The 20728-nt window shown below is 43.9% G+C and overlaps 1 protein-coding gene across 1 annotated transcript; it reads right to left on the bottom strand.

The window, feature by feature from the left end:
* Nucleotides 1–1734: 1734 nt before the first annotated feature.
* Nucleotides 1735–2472, bottom strand: LOC143367207 (uncharacterized). The gene has a single exon (XM_076808831.1). It carries the CDS (start codon nucleotides 2470–2472, stop codon nucleotides 1735–1737), a length of 738 nt encoding a protein of 245 aa, XP_076664946.1.
* Between the last annotated feature and the right edge of the window lie 18256 nt (nucleotides 2473–20728).

Raw genomic sequence — 20728 nt, 5'->3', positions numbered from 1 at the left:
TCCCTGATATATGGCGAATATCAGTACTAAATTGACTAATGTAGTCAAGATAACGGAATTGTCTAGGCGAACACTTGTCCATTTTCTGTCGAAACGCATATGTGAGCGGTTTGTGGTCGGTAACTATGGCAAATGCTCTTCCTTCGACCATGTGTCGGAAGTGCTTAATCGACAGATATATAGCTAGGAGCTCTCTGCCATAGGCCCTATATTTTGTCTCCGTCGTGGACAGCTTCTTTAAAAAGAATGCCAAAGGTTGCCAGTCACTGCCGATACGTTGCTACCGCGGCACCTACCGTAAAATCTGATGCGTCGTAGGTAATCGCTAGTGGTGCGTTGACCTCGGGGGGTGGGGGGGGGGGTAATAAAGCGGCCTGGGCCAGACTGTCCCAGGCATCGAACGCAGACGCTGCATCAGGTGACCATTTCACAGGTGGGCTACCCTTGATACCTCCGTGCAGCAGGTATCAAGGGTAGCCCACGTTAGGTATAAAGCGTCTATAAAAATTTAACATACCCAAAAATTGTCTGAGTTATTTAGCCATTTTTGGTTGTGGGTATTTATGAATGGCCTCCACCTTGTCGGTCAATGGGTGCGTGCCTTCCTCAGAAACCATATACCCAAGAAATTTGACCTGCGTTGAACCGAAACACATTTTACGTGAATAATGACAGCCCCGTAGTGTTTAAGCCTCTGAAAAACCAATTCCAAATGCTGCAAATGCTCCTTTTCCGAAGAACACGCCACTAGGATATCATCGAATTCCAGTCCTCGCAACACCTCGTCGATGAAACGCTGGAATGTCTGCGCTGCATTGCGTAAACCGAACAACATGAACGGAAATTCGTAAAATCCAAATGGCGTTATAATGACCGTTTTTGGAATATCCTCCGGAGCGACTGGAATCTGGTTGTAAGCTCGGACCAGGTCTATTGTCAAGAACGTTGTTTTGCCGTGTAATGCTTGCGCAAAATCCTCAATATGCTTCACCGGATAACGATCCGGAATCGTATGCGCATTGACACCGCGATAGTCTCCGCACGCTCTCCATTCGTCCTTCTTCTTCTTCGGGACCATGTGCAAAGGAGACGACCAGTTACTCTCCGAGGGTCTTGCCGTTCCCAAACGCATCATGGTTTCAAACTCCCTTCTCGCAGCCTTGAGCCGATCTGGCGCAAGACGACGTGGCTTGTTTGACACAGGTGGACCCGAGGTAGTACGTATATAATGCATTGTAGAATGTTATGGTCCGGTAGGCGTCCCTTCTGGCTTCGTTATCTCTGGGTACCGCTGCAACAGATTGTGGTATACCGAACCGCCAAAAACTGTCTTGATGCAAGGAACCGTTCGCATGTCTCCAAATTCCAGCCGTCCTCTAGTTGAGAGAGTCGTAACCCGGTCCAACAGTCGTCGATTACGCACATTCACAAGTAATCCGAAATACGAGAGAAAGTCTACACCGATGATGGGTTTCGATACATCCGCGATGACAAACCGCCGTGTGAAGTCCTGCCGCAACCCGAGGTTCAATGTTAATAAGATAGCCCCGTACGTTGCTATCGTAGTGCCATTCGCCGAGGAAAGCTCGTAGGACGACTTTTCGCACAGTCCTCGGATCATTTGGCGAGGAAGAACACAAAGGTCGGCGCCTGTGTCAACCAAAAATTACGTCTTCGAATGGCAGTCCGTGACAAGTAAACGGCGTGGTAACGGGCTGGGGTCGCTAGCCGTCATTACCGACCGCCCTGGTCGTTTCCCGCGTTATATGTGCAGGGTATTATGCACTTATGAGCACCACTATCAAACTTCCAATGATACCAACACATACCGCGTTTTCCATGGCGGCTCGTGGAAAGCGTTCTGGCACGCACACGGTCAGGTGATCTGGGGCGTAGCTCTCTACCACGACGCGAAGGACGGGAATTGGATACGATTTCTTGCCGTATGGCTGAAATTTCTTCCCGTAGCGACACCGCAAGTTGTGCCATCTTTGTGTTTAATAGGGCCACGACGTTGTTACCTGCCGACAATGACACTTCTGCCACATGTGCACGAGGGGTTGAAGTCTCGGCGATCGCGTCCGCTAGCTCCGCCACCTTGTCCAGGTCAATGTCCCTCTGTGTTGCCAGTACTAACTGCATAGCCGTTGGTAGCCTACCCACCCACAAAGTCCGTAAAACAGTGTCAGGTATTACGGCTCCGCCCAACTCGCGCAAATGTCTTAAAAACTGCGACGGCTTCCGGTCGCCGAATTCCTTATGCTCAAGCAGCCGTCGTGTCTTTTGTTCCTGCGATAAGCTCAACCGGCGAATCAATTCGGACTTCAACCGGCCGTATGGGTCGATGGGTGGAGGGTTCACTATGATGTCCCGAACCTCCGCAGCATAGCGAGGATATAACGCGCCCAAAATGTAGCCGAACTTGGTACTGTCTGTCGTCACCCCCGATTCCTCGAAGCTGCGCTCAACCATGCTGAACCACAACTCTAGATCAGATGCACATTGTCGCATCAACAATACCTTCGACGTTAGTACACATGTTCCAGTTATTCTAATGTTTAAACACTAAACCAAGATTCACTCACAAGTGACTCGGTTGCGCGATCACGTCGGGGTCACCAATAATTGAGGTGGTATGTGGTGAAATAATGTCGACTCCGATTTACCAAACACTCAATTTATTTTCTACCAAAGAAAAACGATAATTATACTAAATGACTCGCGTGTAGACGTCGGAGTTTTCACGCAGGAACTGCCTAAATCCAACTGCCTTCTCTTCACCAACCGTACCCTTGACCAGGGGTAGAAAAGGTGAAGGAAGTAAATAGAAAAAGAGAAAAACAGGAAACTGAAGAAAAACTGAGATGAAGGTAAAAGAGAAAGCTACTCGAGAAGCGACTTCGCTCGGCTCGCGCGAAACCGCGTGCCCGTACGATGACAACAGACGCGGAGCGAGCAGCCCAAATGGAAGCTGCACTTGCGGAAATGCAGACCAGGCTGACGGCGTTGGACCAGCCTCGCGTCGAGTCATACCGCGTTCCGAAAATCCCGGTATTTTTTCGCGGAGACCCTGAACTCTGGTTCATGCAGGTAGAGTCGTCTTTCTTTAGCGCACGTATCACTGACGAGCAAACAAAAGCACATTTCGTAATTGCCGCGTTAGACGCTGATGTGGTTACGTGTTGCCGCGACATAATGTTCGCTCCGAACGCGGCCAACTTATTTACCTTAATAAAGCAAAGGATTATTTCCACTTTCGCTCCGTCGGCCGAAAGTAAGCTTCGGCAACTGCTAAAAGAGCAGGTATTGACCGACGGAAATCCGTCGAAAATTTTGCACCGTCTACGGAACCATAATGCGGACGGCCGCTGTGACGACACATTGCTTAAGCAGATCTTCCTCGATCACCTGCTAGCGAACCTTAAAGCGATATTGGCCTCGTCGGATAAGGTTGAATTAAACGGATTGGCCGAGCTGGCGGACAGGATTAGCGACGCTACGAACGCGACACTGCAGCAAATAGCCGCGGCTACGGTGCAGAATACATCGCCGTGCGATTGCGCTAGTCAAATTAAACGACTTTCCGCGGAGGTGGCGGTTCTCACGGCACAACTCAATCGGCTCGGAAAAGCCGCAACGCCGCGCGCAGGGTCGAAGAATAGGGACGGCGCGAACCGCGGGCACTCTCAAAACAGGGACCGCTCGGATTTATGCTGGACGCACAAGAAGTTCGGCGCGAAGGCGCGTTTTTGTAGAGGCACGCCCGAGTCGCCGTGCAACTGGCGGGATGAATCACTTCTGGGAAAATAGAACGGCTCTCTGTGGCGGAGGTAAACACAGAGAGGGTCGCCAACTTTCAGCTCGCCTCCACGTATTCGATCGCGTGACTGCGGAAACCTATTTGGTAGACACGGGCGCGGAGTTCTCTGCTTCCCGTCCGCGACGAGCAAAACGCTAAGCCAGGGGACCTCAAACTCTACGCGGCGAATAACACGCGTATCGACACTTTCGGCGAGAGATTCCGCACCCTTCATCTCGGCATTCGGCCGATAACTTGGAATTTTTGCGTAGCGGAAGTCCCATATCCTATTATAGGAACTGATCTGTTAAAACGTTACGGCTTACTGGTCGATCTCAAGGGTAAAAAGCTCATAGACCCATAGGTAAACTCGTTCACTCGCGGTGTGGTCAAACAGGTTTCGGCGTTATCAACGAGCACGATTGATCCGTCCACGAAGTTCGTGGAGATACTCCAGGAGTTTCCCGAAGTCGTCGGGCTTGAGCAGTCGCCGGTTATTAAGCAGAGTGAGGTATTCCATCACATCGTGACGACCGGTCCACCCGTCGCGAGTCGCGCCAGACGCTTGTCACCGGACAAACTGAGAGCGGCAAAGGCCGAGTTTAAAAGATTAGTCGAGCTTGGCATTTGCAGGCCGTCAAATAGTCCTTGGGCAAGTCCTATTCATTTAGTAATGAAAAAGGGCGGCCAGTGGTGAGTCTGTGGTGACTACCGCGGTGTAAACGCAGTAACCGTTCCGGATAAATTTCCCATACCGCACCTCCACGACTGTGCCGCGATCCTCCATAATAGAAAAATCTTTTCGAAGCTGGATTTGTTTAAAGCTTACCATCAGATACCTATGGTTCCTGAAAACATCCCCAAGACGGCGGTCATAACCCCGTTTGGGCTTTTTGAATACAAGGTAATGACCTTCGGTCTGTCCAACGCAGCCTAGTCATTCCAACGTTATATTTTCCGCGCGCTAGGCGACCTCGAATTTGTTTTTGCCTACATAGATGACGTACTTATGTCGTCCACGAGCCCCGAGGAGCACGAGGCACATTTGCGCGTGGTCTTGCAGCGGTTAAAAGAGTTTAACCTTCGCTTGAATATCGAGAAGTGTCAGTTCGGAAAGGCAGTGCTAGAATTTCTCGGGCATGCCATTAGTAGCGAGGGCTGTAGGCCAACTGCGGAAAAAATTCAGGCGATTGTACAATTTCCTAAACCGCGAACAGTAGTGCGCGATACGAGCGCGTCGCCCGCGGAGTATTTGTATGGCGTAGCGTTGCGCGTCCCCGGCGAGTTCGTTCTTCCGGAAGATTTTGCTCCCGATCTGCAGGTGTTTCTCGAGGAGTTTCGTGAGCACATGCGGAGGGTGAAACCGGTGTCCGTGGAGCATAAGCATAAAAAACGTATCTTTTTCTTTAGAGATTTACACTCGTGCTCTCACGTTTTCCTGCGCGTTGGGGGCGTTGAAAAGTCCCTTGAGCGCCCATACATAGGCCCGCATAAAGTTCTCGAACGCGTGACCGATCGGGTTAACAAGATAGACGTTAACGGATCTCCACGAGACGTGTCAACGGAGAACTTGAAGCCCGCGTACTTTCTTCCGGAAGGTTCCGGAAGTCCGACACCGGAGAACTCTCCGTCCACCGACAATCCGCGTCCTGCACTTAGAACGTACGCGCGGAAAAAGGTCATGTTCGTCCCGAGTACCAAAGCGTAAACTTAAGCAACAACGCCAAAGATTAGTCGTAAGGTTAGTCTGTAAGAAAATACCTGAATTGTATCTGTGATATTAGCCACAAACGTATTCGTTGTCACTCGGGGGGGGGGGGAGTATGTGGGGAGCGGCGCCACTGGCGCGCCCCAGCCGAGGAGTGGGAGAAGGAAACGACGAGCCGCCTGCGAGCGGCAGAATAGCGTTCATTCTGTTTGTAACAGACTTGAGTAGAACATTCACCAAGAATATACTTGTTTTGTTACCACGTGTGCATTGCATTCATTTCACCCAAGCCCAATACGGACGACTTGGCAGCAGTGGGCCTGCCATTGTAAAGTACAGTCGAACTCCACAACCAACGAGCCCCACAATTTTCGCGTACATTCTCTGAATTCTAATAGCAAATGTGACCGTATCGTTTATGCCAGAGTTACATTGTCATCTTGCATTTCTACATTTAGGCAATCGTTCTTTAAGGTCTGAAATTTAATCTCATACAAATTACCTCTGGTTCCGACCCCAATCAAATTATTACCACTGAATAGTCGCACTTGACCTTCCTCAAACACTACTTTAATGTTGGACATTTCTAACTTTTTAACCGACAAAAGATTGTTCCTTAAATTAGGTACATAGAGTACGTTCTGAATTTTACAACTTATTCCTATACCATTAACGTAACTTAAAGCTTCTATGTTTCCTATGTCTACAGTTTGTATGAAACTGTCATTTTTCGCAATTGCTATATTTATCGGTTCCTTCAAAACCATCAAGTCTGTGAAATAGTCTTTTCTATTAACTAAGTGATCCGTACAGCCTGAGTCTAAGAAAAATGTCATTTCATCTTTCTCTAAAATGTTTGTGTCTTGCTCATAATTACTCATAAAGCAAACGGTCTTGTCCTTCACATCCACTCCATTGTCCCTTTCCACAAGGTTGCCTGTTTTCATCTCGTCTATCTTCTGTTTCCAGTACTGCTTCTGCTCATTCTGCTGATTCCATGGCCGATCCCTGCTGTTGTTAAATTTCTGTGCCGAATTCTGTCCATACCCGCTTCGATGTCCTCTTTGTTGGTTACCTTCGTACCGCTCCTTAGTGGCCCACGACCGTTCCCCGTTGTAACCTGGCTTCCTTCGTTCATCTTTTAACCATCTGCAATCTCTCTTAAAATGTCCTTGTTCGCCACACCCATAGCATACTCCCGGTTTATTCGATATAAATGCAGCCGACTTGAAATGTTCATCAACATGGCTGGGTTTACTTATCTTTTTCTTCTCCACTTCACTTCTAAGTTTTGATTTTACAAAATCCAGATTAACATCCTTTTCTGGCAAGTTTTCCAATATAGTTACAATGGTTTCATATGATTTTGGCAATGACATCGGCAAACTGCATACTGCATCTTCTTCCTTTACTTCCACACCACTTGCTCTTAGCTGACACAACGTGTCATCAAATTTTGCAATGAACTCGTCCAAATTTTCATTCTCGTGTAATTTTAATGATAGCATTTTTCTTTTTGGGTATAACTGACCTGGTAGTCCTCTCTTTTGAAACATTTCTTCCAATGCCATTCACATGCTATATGCTGTTTCCTTGCCCCTAATAATTTCAATTTGATTATCACTCACACACTGAACAATCGTTGATTTGCATTTATTATCTCTCTTTTTGGCTTCATTTCTTTTTGTTTCGTCAGTGTAATCTGCGCTTTTATATTCCTTTTGAATACTCTCATCCACACCTTGTTCTTCCAATAAGGTTCTTACTCGGAATTTCCATGTATGGTAATTTCTTCCATTTAGGGGATCAACGTTATAATTATGCTTCACATTAAAAGCCATACAGAGCATGTGGTTTTGCACGTGTTCTAACCTTAAACTTTTTCTGTCTCTATATCCGTTTTAATCGACCACTCCTGAACCCATAACCTGTTATTCCAGGATATGTTATCACTCAATAAGATCAGTGGTTTGATATAATCAATATATATATATATATGGAATAACAGGTTATGGGCCCATATATATATATATATATATATATATATATATACACACACACACATTAGTATAGAACACATGTAATACATTGGTACATAAAATAAACTTTTACTCCTCCTCATATCGAGAGACAGCCGCAGATCGCAAGCCAAACAGACACTGTGTGCCAACTTAACTTAACTTATTATGTCTCTATCAGAAAATTCATTATCCCTATAATATAAAGGTCCTACTATGTCAATAGCTAATCTGTCAGTAGGACTAAAATTGGTTTTATTTATCTCACAAGAATGACACGTTTTAATGTAACTCCTAATATCACTTTTCATTGTACACCAGTGACATCTTTCTTTGACTCTAGAGTAAGTACGATTAAACCCACAATGTCCACAGAATTTACTATCGTGGCATTCTTTGAGAATGATTCGAATCTGTTCGCGATCTTTGGGAATGACTTTCCTCGTATCTAAAAATGTAATATTATTAGAAGGAAAAATGAATTTGACCATTTCATTAAAAATTTCAGGTTTAACACCATTTTTCTTTTTAGGTGGAATAAATGTAAAATCCCTCAATAGTAGTAAGGCTAAGCGGGTTTTAGACCAGGTCCTCTGAGGGGAGCGCGGGGGTGGGGGGAAGTGAGGGCGCGCGGGGAAGAGCGGCGGAGAGAAACATGGGCGCGGGGCCTGCGGGGAGTGGAAGAGCGGGTGTGCGCGCATGAGCCGCGGAGTGGGGGAAGCCGTAATCGAGGAGGGAATCAATTCCAAGCCAAGCGGCCGCGGAGGCCTCTCCAGACCTGGCCCACGGTTGGAAATTTTTCAGAGGGAGGCATTGACCCCCGAAAAAAAATCTCTTTCAGAACTTGGCCCACCCGAAAAATTTTTCAGACCTAACTCAGGGTGGGGATTGTCCTAGAAATTTTTTCCCAAACCAATATGCATCAGAAATTGTTTCGGACGATGTCGGGAAAGATCGGCGTTTTTCGACACCGCGTCTTCGGGGGAAAGAGACGGAGTATTACTTTAAAGTTAAAATTCTAGGAGGGAAAGAGACACCACTACATAGGGGATAGAATCGCATGCATTCTAAAGCTAACAGTATTTCAAAGCGTTCCGATTTAACGTCGCAGCGTTTCGCGCGATCTCGCGTAATTCGACTCCTCTGGAGCGGCCGTGCAAGGTGATGTCACTTGCCGGCGCGAAGAACGAAATAGAATTATGCAGCGTCAGCAGGAATCTTTTTTCCCAACGCAGAGAAATAATAATTATTGAAACGGCGAATCTTACAAATTAGGCGGTGAGAGGAGGAACACGGGTAAATAAAATTGAGAAATAATATATGTTTAAGAAATATATATTGTTACAAATAATATGAAAGAATAATATGAAGGAATAATATAGAATATAAAAAACATAATTAAAATTTATTTGGCATAATTATCCCACTCGATAACATCATCAGCAAATAGATTAGTTAATGGTAAATCCATAGAAACTTGCACAGGGTCAATTTCAACTGTAATAACACTAGCTCGAAGCCCCGATACTTTATTCCTACAGGTATCAAAATCAATATTTTCCGCTTTGACGTTGCCAAGCCACACTCTTTGGAAATCGCCTAAAAACGTTTGTTATTCATATCGATGCATCCAATATTCCTCATCATCCTCGAAGTAGTCGTGTATTGGATTATCCAATTTTTTAAAAACTTTTAAATAAATGTCGCCATCCTGATTAGCTTCCACCTCATAAAGTTCTGCACATCGAATTGCTTCGGTTTGAATCGCAACATTTCGACAGGCCACATACACTTTCGGGCTGGATGAATGGATAACTGCCGTAGCAGCGGTGATCGTAGCGGCAGTCGGACGTTTCAATTTCATGGGCAATGACATAATCTGAAACCGATGTTTCTTATAATTCTCAAAGATACTATCACAACGATTCACTAAAACATGATAATGGAAACTGACGGTATTAATCGATTGTATTTCTATGCGTCGAACGATTGATAATATCCTTCAAAAGCAATCTTCTTTAGAGCAATTTCACTTAACACAAAAAATGATAAAAAGTGGTTCAAAGAACTGTCAAAGTGACTGCACGTGGACCACGATTTGAAGACAACTGGTCTCGCTGCATCTCCAAGCTCCCACATGTGCACCCACGCCTAAAGTTGCATGGCTTTGCAAAGTAGGATGCCATTGTTCTTCGCCATCATCATCACAGGCCACCTGCATTTTCGCTGACCATCATCATCTTCTATATATATTCGAATTATTCAATATCCATCCTCAGAGTGCACTTATCATGTTCTTCGAATTCTTCTCCCTTCTTCTTTGGACACATCATTCGACTAGGTCACACCACTTTTGATCGCGTATCGAACGTGTATTGGACGTCTATTGAACCACTTTCAACGCCTAACGTACCACTCTGAACGTGTATCAAACGTGTATTGGACCACTTTCAACGTCTATCGTACCACTCTGAACGTGTATCGAACGTCTATTGAACCACTTTCAACGTCTATCGTACCACTTTCAACGCCTACCGTACCACTCTGAACGTCTATCAAACGTCTATAGTACCACTTTCAACGTCTACCGTACCACTCTGAACGTCTATCATACGTGTATGGTACCGCTTTGATCATGAATCGTACTACTTCTATATAATAATTACAACTATCGTCTTAACCTTCCGGTACTCGCGCCTATTTTTGTAACACGAGCACTCGCGTCGTGCACTGAGTGCACGGTCACGTATTATTAACCTGCCGGCAGCCTTTTTAGTTGAAAAAACCAGTAGTGTACCCAGCACCCCTATGTATTCTTCCAGCGGACATTTTTGCATAATGCTACGTACTTGTCACGTTCAAATACAGTTTGGAAGTGTTTCTGATTGAATGAAAACGAAAGTATACCGCGTATCTTGCCAGCGACCGCGCCCGTGTACTCACAAGTACGCCTCCAATTGCTTTGGTTTTTTTATATGTTTTGGAGGACCGAAAAATAAGATATACGTGTCTTTTTATTTTGGCCTGTTTGCATGTTTAGGGGGTGAAACCACCCCTCAATGGTTTTCCAGTTATCCGCCTCCGATTGCTTTGATTTTTGGATATGTTTTAGAGGGCCGAAAAATAACATATACGTATTTTTTTATTTTGGCCTGTTTGCATGTTTAGGGGGTGAAATCACCCCTCAATGGTTTTCCAGTTCTCCGCCTCCGATTGTACTGGTTTTTGGATATGTTTTATGGAATCGAAAAATAAGATACACGTGTTTCTTTAGAGCGGCCCGTTTTCATATTTAGGGGGTGAAACCACCCCTCAAAATTCATAAGGGGTACAAAATTTTGTTGAGTCAAATTTCATATGAACAAACATATCCAACAACCAAAACAATCGGAGATGATCACCTAAAAATGTTATACCTTGGGGAAGCTTTAACCCCCTAAACATGCAAACAGGCCTAAATAAAAAGATACCTGTTTCTTATTTCTTATTTCCTCTAAAACATACCCAAAAATCAGAGCCATCGTAGACGAACACCTGAAAATCATGTAACTTTGAGGGGTGGTTTCACCCCCTAAACATGGAAACAGGCTAAAATAAAAAAACACGTGTATCTTATTTTTTGGTCCTCTAAAACATATCCAAAAATCAAAGCAATCGGAGGCGAATACCTTGAAAACCATTGAGGGGTGGTTTCACCCCCTAAATATGCAAACGAAAAATGATTTGGTTGGGGCAGTAATGCTAAAATTGGGTTCCTATATACATATATCTATATTTAATACATATGTAAATACATTAACAAATATGTTTTTGTAACATAAAACAAATATATAATCATAAAACAAATTAGTTTCAATCTGACGACGCATCTTCTTCCGCAGTATCCATACATGTAACGCAGGTTACGGTGGATACTGAATGTTTCTTGCAAATAAATTGCATACATTTTCCGCACTTTACAGTAGTACTATTATTTTTACATAATCTACATCGCCCCCGCTTGCTACCAGTTGATGGTTCAGTTTCATTTTCTTCTATACGATAGCATTGTAAGTAAGCGAATAAATCTTTGGGTAATGAATAAATGGTCGAGCGCAATATCAAGTGTTCCTTCATTAGACCCATACATAATTTTTTTAAAAATATTCGGCGGCGCACTTGGTCTACGTTCACATGTTTTGTATAGTATAAAATTTGTGAATTTATGCCTGCTATATTGAGAAGAACAAAAAATAATGCTAACGGCCATCTTTTTGTAATTCTTGATACTGAATAAGCCGCACACATTTCATCTACAGTGTCGACAGCTCCTTTGGTCGCATTATAGTCTAATATAATGTTCGGCTTATTAGTAATAGAGTCAATATCAGCAGCATCATGCATACTTGACAGTAAAATGACAGCTTTTTTCGCACGTGGTACATACGACACAATCGTCATATCTTTTTGAAATCCGAATATACTGGATCCCGTTTCCCTAAATTTATTCGGCAAAAATTCAGGGGGAATTTCACGCTTATTTTTGCGCATCGTTCCTATGAATGTAAACTTTTTAGACAGTAAATAATTAGTTAGTGAATAACTAGTATACCAATTATCGATTGTCAAATTGCGATTTTTGTTTTCAAGCGGTTGTACAAGTCGTTTGACAACTTCAGCAGGAGAATTTGAAACTTTATATGGGCCGTCCATTTGCTGTCCGCAGTACACTTCTAAATTGCCTGTATAGAAAGTTTTAGAATCGCAACAAGCTAAAATTTTTAGGCCATACTTTGCTGGCTTACTTGGTATGTATTGCACAAAACTGCAACGACTTCGAAATGGGTGCAACATTTCATCAATTGTAATGAACGCGCCTACGGTGTAATTCTTTTCACAATTATTTACGAATTGATCTAAGATCGAACGAATAGCCGCTAATTTATCGGTTGCTTTTCTTGCTGGTCTTGTACTGGAATCGTCAAAGCGGAGGCAACGCAATAAAAACAAAAATCTGTTGTAGCTCATGAGAGCTCTAAACGCTATGATTCCAGTACCGTCGGGATTCCATAACTCTTTGACATTTGTGTGATGTCCATGCTTTATGCCAATCAAAAAGAAAGCACCGAACAACGCAAGAATTTCCGATTTGGATGTTTTGCTACAGTCTCTTTCCCGCAAATATTTTTTGCCAGCACGGAGTCGTATAATATAAATATTGGTATATTCCACAATTTCATCGACCATATCTGCATCAATCATTTTCCCGAAAGCACTCACTTCATCAGTTATATCCTTTGCGCAAGCAGTTAGACCTGGTACAAAATTGCAGATGTTCTTTTCCTTAGTTTTTGTCTTGGAGGTATACGGCGTTTTTCGCCATTTGTAAGCGGCGTCAATAGCGGTGATAGCTGGACTTTCATTGCGGCTTTACGTGTCCTGGTTCGGCGAAGCGTAGTCGGTTTGGTCGTACCTTCTTTTCCACCTTTGCCTATGTAAAAATCCCCTAGCTCCTCCACCAGAATCTCGGGATTTTCGTCTTCCGAAGCATCTTGCTCTGACATGGTATTTTCATCGTTTTCGGATATTTCTTCTACTTCTTCATCCGAGTCGTTGTCATCAGCCAGCTCGATATCGTTGTCTTCATCGGAGTTAAAATCCAGAAGAAATTCGGGATTAATACCACCCCAGCTTCTGGATAATGGAAAAAATCAACTTTTAGAAAAATAATATTTATCGACGTAGGATTTGTATAAATTTTACAAACAAAATTTAATTGTATATATATTGCATTCTGAAAAGAGAATCAATATGTTCAAAGGATAAAACAGTAATAATAAATATGAATAATGTACTTACGTAGATGCAGATTCCATCACCACAGCCTGTTGACGCAGCTTCCTGTGAATTGCGGTATTAGAATTTCGGTTGACGTAGAAATATTGCACAATAGTACCAACACAAGTCGATTGATATTCGATGTGACACTGTATCTTACACTGTCAAGTAACTACAAGATCGAGTGGTTCTCTATGCAAGGTCGAATGCTTCTAATCTGACAAAATACTTGGAACGCAGCTTATATATTGTTTCGTGTAGCAGAGGGATGACCAATCAGCGCGCTTGCTGCATTCCTATTAGAGCGGGGTTTGTTACGATATTCACCCCTCCAGCCGAACGTTGTCGGTGCGTCCGTGGTCCCAAAAATCGGGAAAGCCCGACCTAAGGGTGCCTACCCGGCGGCTATCGGCTCCCCGCGGGTTTACGATATGACCATCGCTATTGAGCGCGAAGAGGGTCCCTACCGAGTACCTGCACAACAGACGTCAATTATCTCTAATTTAGTCCTTAGCTCCTAGCCTTCTATAATTCCACAAACAGTCATAATGATGTACTTTACTTGGCGATATCGTAAACTATTCGTCGGAAATGTGACGCAGCCTATTTCGTCGCGTGCTTGTCATACAATTTGAATCTGTGTAACGACACAACGTCATTTACTAAAAATTCAGGAACTTTAGCACTATGTGAAAACTAAGTTATACTGAGTTCCAATTCGAGAGTTTACTTCTCAACAATCGTTTCGACTGACAAAATGTGTAAACGTGACCACGGTGGACTTGCTACATTTTAGGAAAGCTCTCGCGTAGCTAAGCTTACCCTGAATAGCCACTTCAGCGCGTACGTGATAACCAATCAGGTAATATCTTAGCTACTACTTCCGCGTTACCTATTCCTTGCACCCTTGGCGTAATGTTTCTTGTAAAGGGATGCGATTTTTTGGGGGAGACACTCCAATCCAGTGGAATTTTCTCCAGGTCGGAGGCTCAATGCCCGAGGCCCGAAGCCTCTGACGCGATCGATCGCAGGTCATCAGGTAATTTTGCAGGCAATATCGTAGGCCCTTTAGATGCACTGGGTTTATAACATTCGCAACTGCTATTGAGGCCAAGACAAAAGTTTCTAAAGGGAAAATATTCTTTGTGTAGAAGTAATAAGAAAACGGTTTTCTCAAAAATAGCTTCGCTTAGGTGCGCGTGTCATAAATTGATCATTTGTACGCCAAATATGCAAACCTGAACGTGTCCATGGCTAGTACACAAGCATAACTCCTTGGACAGGAACGCAGTTGCAACCTGCGAAAAATTAATGCCCCAAGAGCTAGTGGAAATGTATGCCCAGATTGTAAAACGCCTAGATGTATGTGAACTTGCTTTTATTTGAAACTAGTCGCTTTCGAGGTGTTACGATTTTGAAACATTAGGTGCATTTACACGTCCTCTCCAATCTATCGGATTAGCGTGTCGTTCCGGAGTAGCACGCTGGAGTGCACGTTTAGAGCGTATGCTCCCGGAACATGATATAAAAATACACAACACTCCAAACCGGCACGTCAGACTCTAGGTCTGTAGCGTACGCTCCAAATGTGTCAGTATAAACGCAAATGTTGAACTTGAGTATTATCCATTATTACATATCCATCTCACATTTCATGCGATTATACACCAAATCGAGAGGTTGGTTTGTCGTGTCAAAGCCGACAGATTGGAGCATCCATATGGTCTATTTCGAGTGTCCACTACAAAGCTTGCACTCCAGGTATGCGAGTTGTGATAGCGCTCCGTGCAGCTCTACAGTCGAATATTACTGTGTACTAACAATTCTGACCTGCACGTTTCGAGCGTATGCTCCAAAGCTGTTGACAAAAATTGTACATATAAATGTACCTATTGTACAAGACTGTCTTACAATGCTCCTTGAGCTTGTCAAGATAAAAATGGGAAGCGGCATTTTTTGACATGTAGAAGATTCGGTGATTTCCTGTTGAATGTGGAAGAAATACCATGGTTCTCAAAGTGGGGTGTTTGTCGATGAAGAATGAACACCTTTGCGGAAAGCTTTTAGTGTGAGTCATCAAGTGGAATTCCTTCGGATCGTTACAGGTCAGTTTCAGGTATTTGTATTTAGAAAACAGAGAGATAAAAATTATTACTACTACCTCTAGCAAAGGTCATAAAACGATTCGACTCTAGACGCGGTACGGAGAACTCGCGATTGCCCGGCACGGAACCCTAACGAACCGCGATGGCTTGCAATAAAGTATATACAATAACACTCCTCGAAGACTAACAGGACACTGAAAGAATACCGTGGGGTCTCAGGTCAGTGCCTTTTGGGTAAAACCATTATTCCGGCCGAAAACCAATATCCGTGTAATCCGTGTACACGCGCGAGTACCGGAGGGTTAAATTCTTATGAAATTTTAGGGGTGGCTTCACCCCCTAAATATGCAAACAGGCCAAAATAAAAAGACACCTGTTTCTTATTTTTCTGTCCTCTAAAACATATTCAAAAACCAAAGCAATCGGAGGCGAACACCTAACCCCTAAACATGACAACAGGCCAAAATAAAAAAACACGTATATCTTATTTTTCTGTTCTCTAAAACATATCCAAAAATCAAAGCAATCGGAGGCGAATACCTTGAAAACCATTGAGGGGTGGTTGCACCCCCTAAACTTGCAAACAGGCCAAAATAAAGAAACACGTATATCTTATTTTTCTGTTCTATAAAACATATCCAAAAACCAAAGCAATCGGAGGCGAATACCTTGAAAACCATTGAGGGGTGGTTGCACCCCCTAAACTTGCAAACAGGCCAAAATAAAGAAACACGTATATCTTATTTTTCTGTTCTATAAAACATATCCAAAAACCAAAGCAATCGGAGGCGAATACCTTGAAAACCATTGAGGGGTGGTTGCACCCCCTAAACTTGCAAACAGGCCAAAATAAAGAAACACGTATATCTTATTTTTCTGTTCTATAAAACATATCCAAAAACCAAAGCAATCGGAGGCGAATACCTTGAAAACCATTGAGGGGTGGTTGCACCCCCTAAACATGCAAACAGGCCAAAATAAAAAAAATACGTATATCTTATTTTTCGGTCCTCTAAAACATATCCAAAAATCAAAGCAATCGGAGGCGTACAACTGGGAAACTTGTGAGTACACGAGCGCGCTCGCCGGCAGGATACGCGGCATACTTTCGTTTTCGTTCAATCAGAGACACTTGCAAACTGAATTTGAACCTGACAAGTACGTGGCATTATGCAAAAATGTCCGCTGGAAGAATACATAGGGGTGCTGGGTACAATAGATCACGGTAAAACGGTTTTTTCAGCCAAAAACTGAACTCCGTGCACTCCGTGCACCCGCGCGAGTACCGGAAGGTTAATCTAGCGTACATGCAGGAGGTTGGTGGTTGAGGAGGGTGATGAAAAACAGTTATGCATTAAAAATTGATTATATTTTATTTGTGTATTTCCCTCTGGCGTTTAGAACACCACTTGAATATTTTAAATACATTTTGCATGGCACAGTGCTTTGCGTGTCTGCCACATCGCAGAGTAATAACTACATTTTGCTTATTTACGGATTTGATATCCTCGTAGTCAATGTCCAGCGTCTCGATGATCACGTCCGCTCTCGTATTTTCATCGAGGAAATCCACGAGCCAATCGCGTTTCTGCAGCCCTTTAACGTATACGACATGGGATGTGTCATCTTCCTCGTCGATCGCATCGGCTAAAGCTTTCATAATTAGCTGTTTAGCCATACTGTACGGAACGTCTCCATCTTCCCAACGTAGTCCATGCTGTTTTGCCACCAACCACCGGATGCTCGATTTGTCGGATTTTGTAAGAAGATATTGCGGCATCGAACTCCCAAAAATTTAGTGCGAGAGAATTGTTCCCTTTCGTAGGACAGCAACTTCCTTCGCGACAAATCTTCCATCGACGATGAACCCCTGCAGGTCAACGAATGTTGGTACGACCATTATCGATACAATTTAGAGGTCCGTTCACTTCCAAGTCAGACTGGAGAATGCGGTCTATCTCGTAATGCATCTCGATTTTCACGATGAAATTTTGGTACGATTTTGGCACAGGAGAGGGCAGGCAAGTAGCGTGGCAATTTAATTGATTTTGCGGACCACATTTGTCAGCGGATTGTATTCAACCACCCGATCGTGCAGAATCAGACAGTAGGCCGTAGTATTTGCAGGCACATTCTCTTTACACTCGAATTCTATGCGCACGTCCACGGTACCATTCTTGATCGACTCATTTTGTCGCGAGCAATCAATCACCACGAGGGGGCCAAATTGCAAAAATTGGGCCACGGTGAATAATGCCTCGTTGCAACTATGTCCGTAATACGATTTACGAAAATGCGTATACATGTGATACAAGATGGCAAGCTTATTCTTGTCAAAGTCCAAATTCAGGTCATCGTATGGGTAAAATTCCGAGTTGAGAAAAAGTTTTACATTGCTCATTTTGCCGTCGTTGAACCGAGTAACATCTTCGGTTATCTTATTCTTTCGTTCAGTCTGTAGACCAAGGATAATGCATCGCGGCTTCTCCAGCTGCGCAGATGCCTTCACGGCCCACGAGTGCTTGGTCGTGCTCTGTAAGAAAGGATACTCGTACAGATCCCACGATTGAAACCAAATGCTCAGGTTTTGTCCACGTTCCAGAGCATGTAACAGCGATAGCTTACTAACATCGTTTAGCGTCACGTGAGGCATCCGCCATTGCACTTTAAGTAATTCAATTTCTGGCTCCAACATCGGCGATCCTATTAGAGAATTGTTATCGTTGCGCGATCGTATTAAAATCAATTCGTGACGCGCATTAATAATCATGCGTTTGTAGTTCTCACAAAATCCCAGCAAATATATGAGTGGGAGGCAAAAATTGAAATGATTTTTCAATATGGGTCCATCGCGTTGTTTCAAGCCCCATCCAGCATTCTCCATGTTTTTGGCTTCGCCAGGTGTCAGCGATACATAGATTTTAACCGTGCTAGTTATTCCAACGTTTCTGTTACGATCAATCTCCACGCCATTCAGCTTGTATCGAATCTCATCGAATAAGAAAGCCATGCAATTATTTCCCAACGTCACCGTTAATGCATCGTTTGGCTTATTTATCTTCAATTTTCCCTCCAGGTAGATGAAACTTTTACACAGCAATGTGTATAAATCCTGCTGCTGTATAGGTATTCTTATCTCAACGCTGTACCCAAACTTCGTGTTGACGTAACGGTTGTATGTGTGAGTCTCGAGCTTGACGATGCGATCATCAAACGTCGACTTCCCTCCAATGTTTAGAATATCAACCATTTTTTCAACTTAAGTGCGTACAATGAATCCCAATGATTTCAAAAATGCAATGTTCGCAGCAGTGAGCCTCTTCTTTTTAACGTGATCAAAGCTGTTGCAGTTGTTATTGTAAACAATTTCACTTGGAAGAAACGGGTTTCTGGAGTCGTTCGATACAAGCATCTCTTTCGTTCGCTCCACGCGTATTATCGTCGTCGTCGTCGTCGTACGTGCAGTCTGATGGTAATCTCTTCACCTCGAAAATCAAGCAACCGTCCGTCTTGATCCACAACGCGTATCGTTAGATCCGAAATGACCTGTGCGGTGATTGGGAGGTAAATGATCTGCGCGGGCGTTTCCGATATCTTATATCCTGGTGTGACTCCCGGAGAAAATTCATGTATGGTGTGTACACGTGTGTAACGTTCTTGTACGGGACGTCGCCGTAGTTACAGGAGTTTTCACAAGTAGAGCGGTTTACCTGTGAATTGTGGGATTGGTTCGGGTGGCATGCGATTGAGAAATGAATTTCAAGACACGAGAGTCCTCCTTTTAACGTGTAAATAACAATGGTTTATTCAAATAAATGTCGAGACACTAGGTCTATAATGAACATGTGTGGTACTCAGTTAATTGAGTTTGTTTTTACAATAGAACGGACGTTGGTACGTAATGACGTATCGCACGGCGATTGGTTTTTAACGCTAGGTCGATAATGAAGTTTATAGTTGTTTTTAGGTTACGACGCTAGGTCGGTAATAAAGAATAGAGTTTGTTATGTTGATAAAACAGGAAATGACGCTAGGTCGATTCGAACGTAGAATTTGAGAGGATTCCTTCTCTCTGATTGAAATGCTTCTGGTGCCTATAAGCTGGCCCCACGCTTTGGAGTAGGAAGTCGTATAGGCTTTGGTTGGTGGTTGAGGAGCTAATTAAAGCTGCCTGAAAGAAAGTGCAGGAGCTAGCTAAAGCTGCCTCGTGAGGATTGATCGTGGTTGAGGAGCTAACTAAAGCTTCCTCGAGAGGATTGATCGTGGTTGAGGAGCTAACTAAAGCTTCCTCGAGAGGATTGAGTGTGGTTGAGGAGCTATCTAAAGCTTCCTCGAGAGGATTGAGTGTGGTTGAGGAGCTATCTAAAGCTGCCTCGAGAGGATTGTTTGTGGTTGAGGAGCTAACTAAAGCTTCCTCGAGAGGATTGAGTGTGGTTGAGGAGCTATCTAAAGCTGCCTCGTGAGGATGGATCAGAATTGGAGTTTTAAATAAACTTCTTCTCGAGTAAGGAGCTAATTAAAGCTGCCTAGGTCTCGGCGGTTCGGTGATAGAACCAAGTCTGATTTCCCCGTTGCTGATGGTCCGGTATTTATACCGAGTCGCGGTACTTCGTTGTACCAATCATCGGCTGTGCGATTCCGCGCACCAATTATAATTCACGTCCGGTTCGCGCCACTCGCGTAGTACGTTCGGATAATTCGGCGTCCGGTTGTTCGTGCGGTGTGCGCAAGCGCGCTTGATTCCTGCGCGGCACTGAGTTAGTCTTTGAATTCGCGGTTATGCGCATGCGTTGCGCGTCACTAGATTCACTGTCTTCCCGTCGCATGGGATGTCGCTCGCAAGTGTTTCGAGAATTCTTAGTGCTAACTATACAAGGCGTAAAATTAAATGGAAATGAAAAGGAACATTGGTTAATATGTAAAGAAAAACGAAAAAATGTAGGGCGGTTCGCATTGGTACGTTACATCTCGCCGCTTGGTTTTTCCCTCGTCCCGAGAGATGTAGGTTTAGGTATGGGCACTGCGTGTATAGAGGTCTGGTTCTCTACCTCCTCTTCTATTTTCTGGAGCGTTTCTGTGTTTTTGGTAGCGTTGGTTGCCGTTCCTGTCGTTGGAGGTGGTGCGTTCCCGGTCCCGAATAGGAATATATATTTCCATGCGCGCCGTCGCGGATCGGAATGGGTGATCCCCACGTATGGTTGCCAATCGACCTCTGGTATTGTTATTTTTTTTAGTTTCCATGGTATGGATTTTGAATTTTTAGAGCCGGGTAATGTTTCGC

The sequence above is a fragment of the Andrena cerasifolii genome, chromosome 3, assembly GCF_050908995.1.
Source record: "Andrena cerasifolii isolate SP2316 chromosome 3, iyAndCera1_principal, whole genome shotgun sequence".
NCBI lineage: Eukaryota > Metazoa > Arthropoda > Insecta > Hymenoptera > Andrenidae > Andrena > Andrena cerasifolii.
This window is presented reverse-complemented; position numbering and strand designations above follow the sequence as displayed.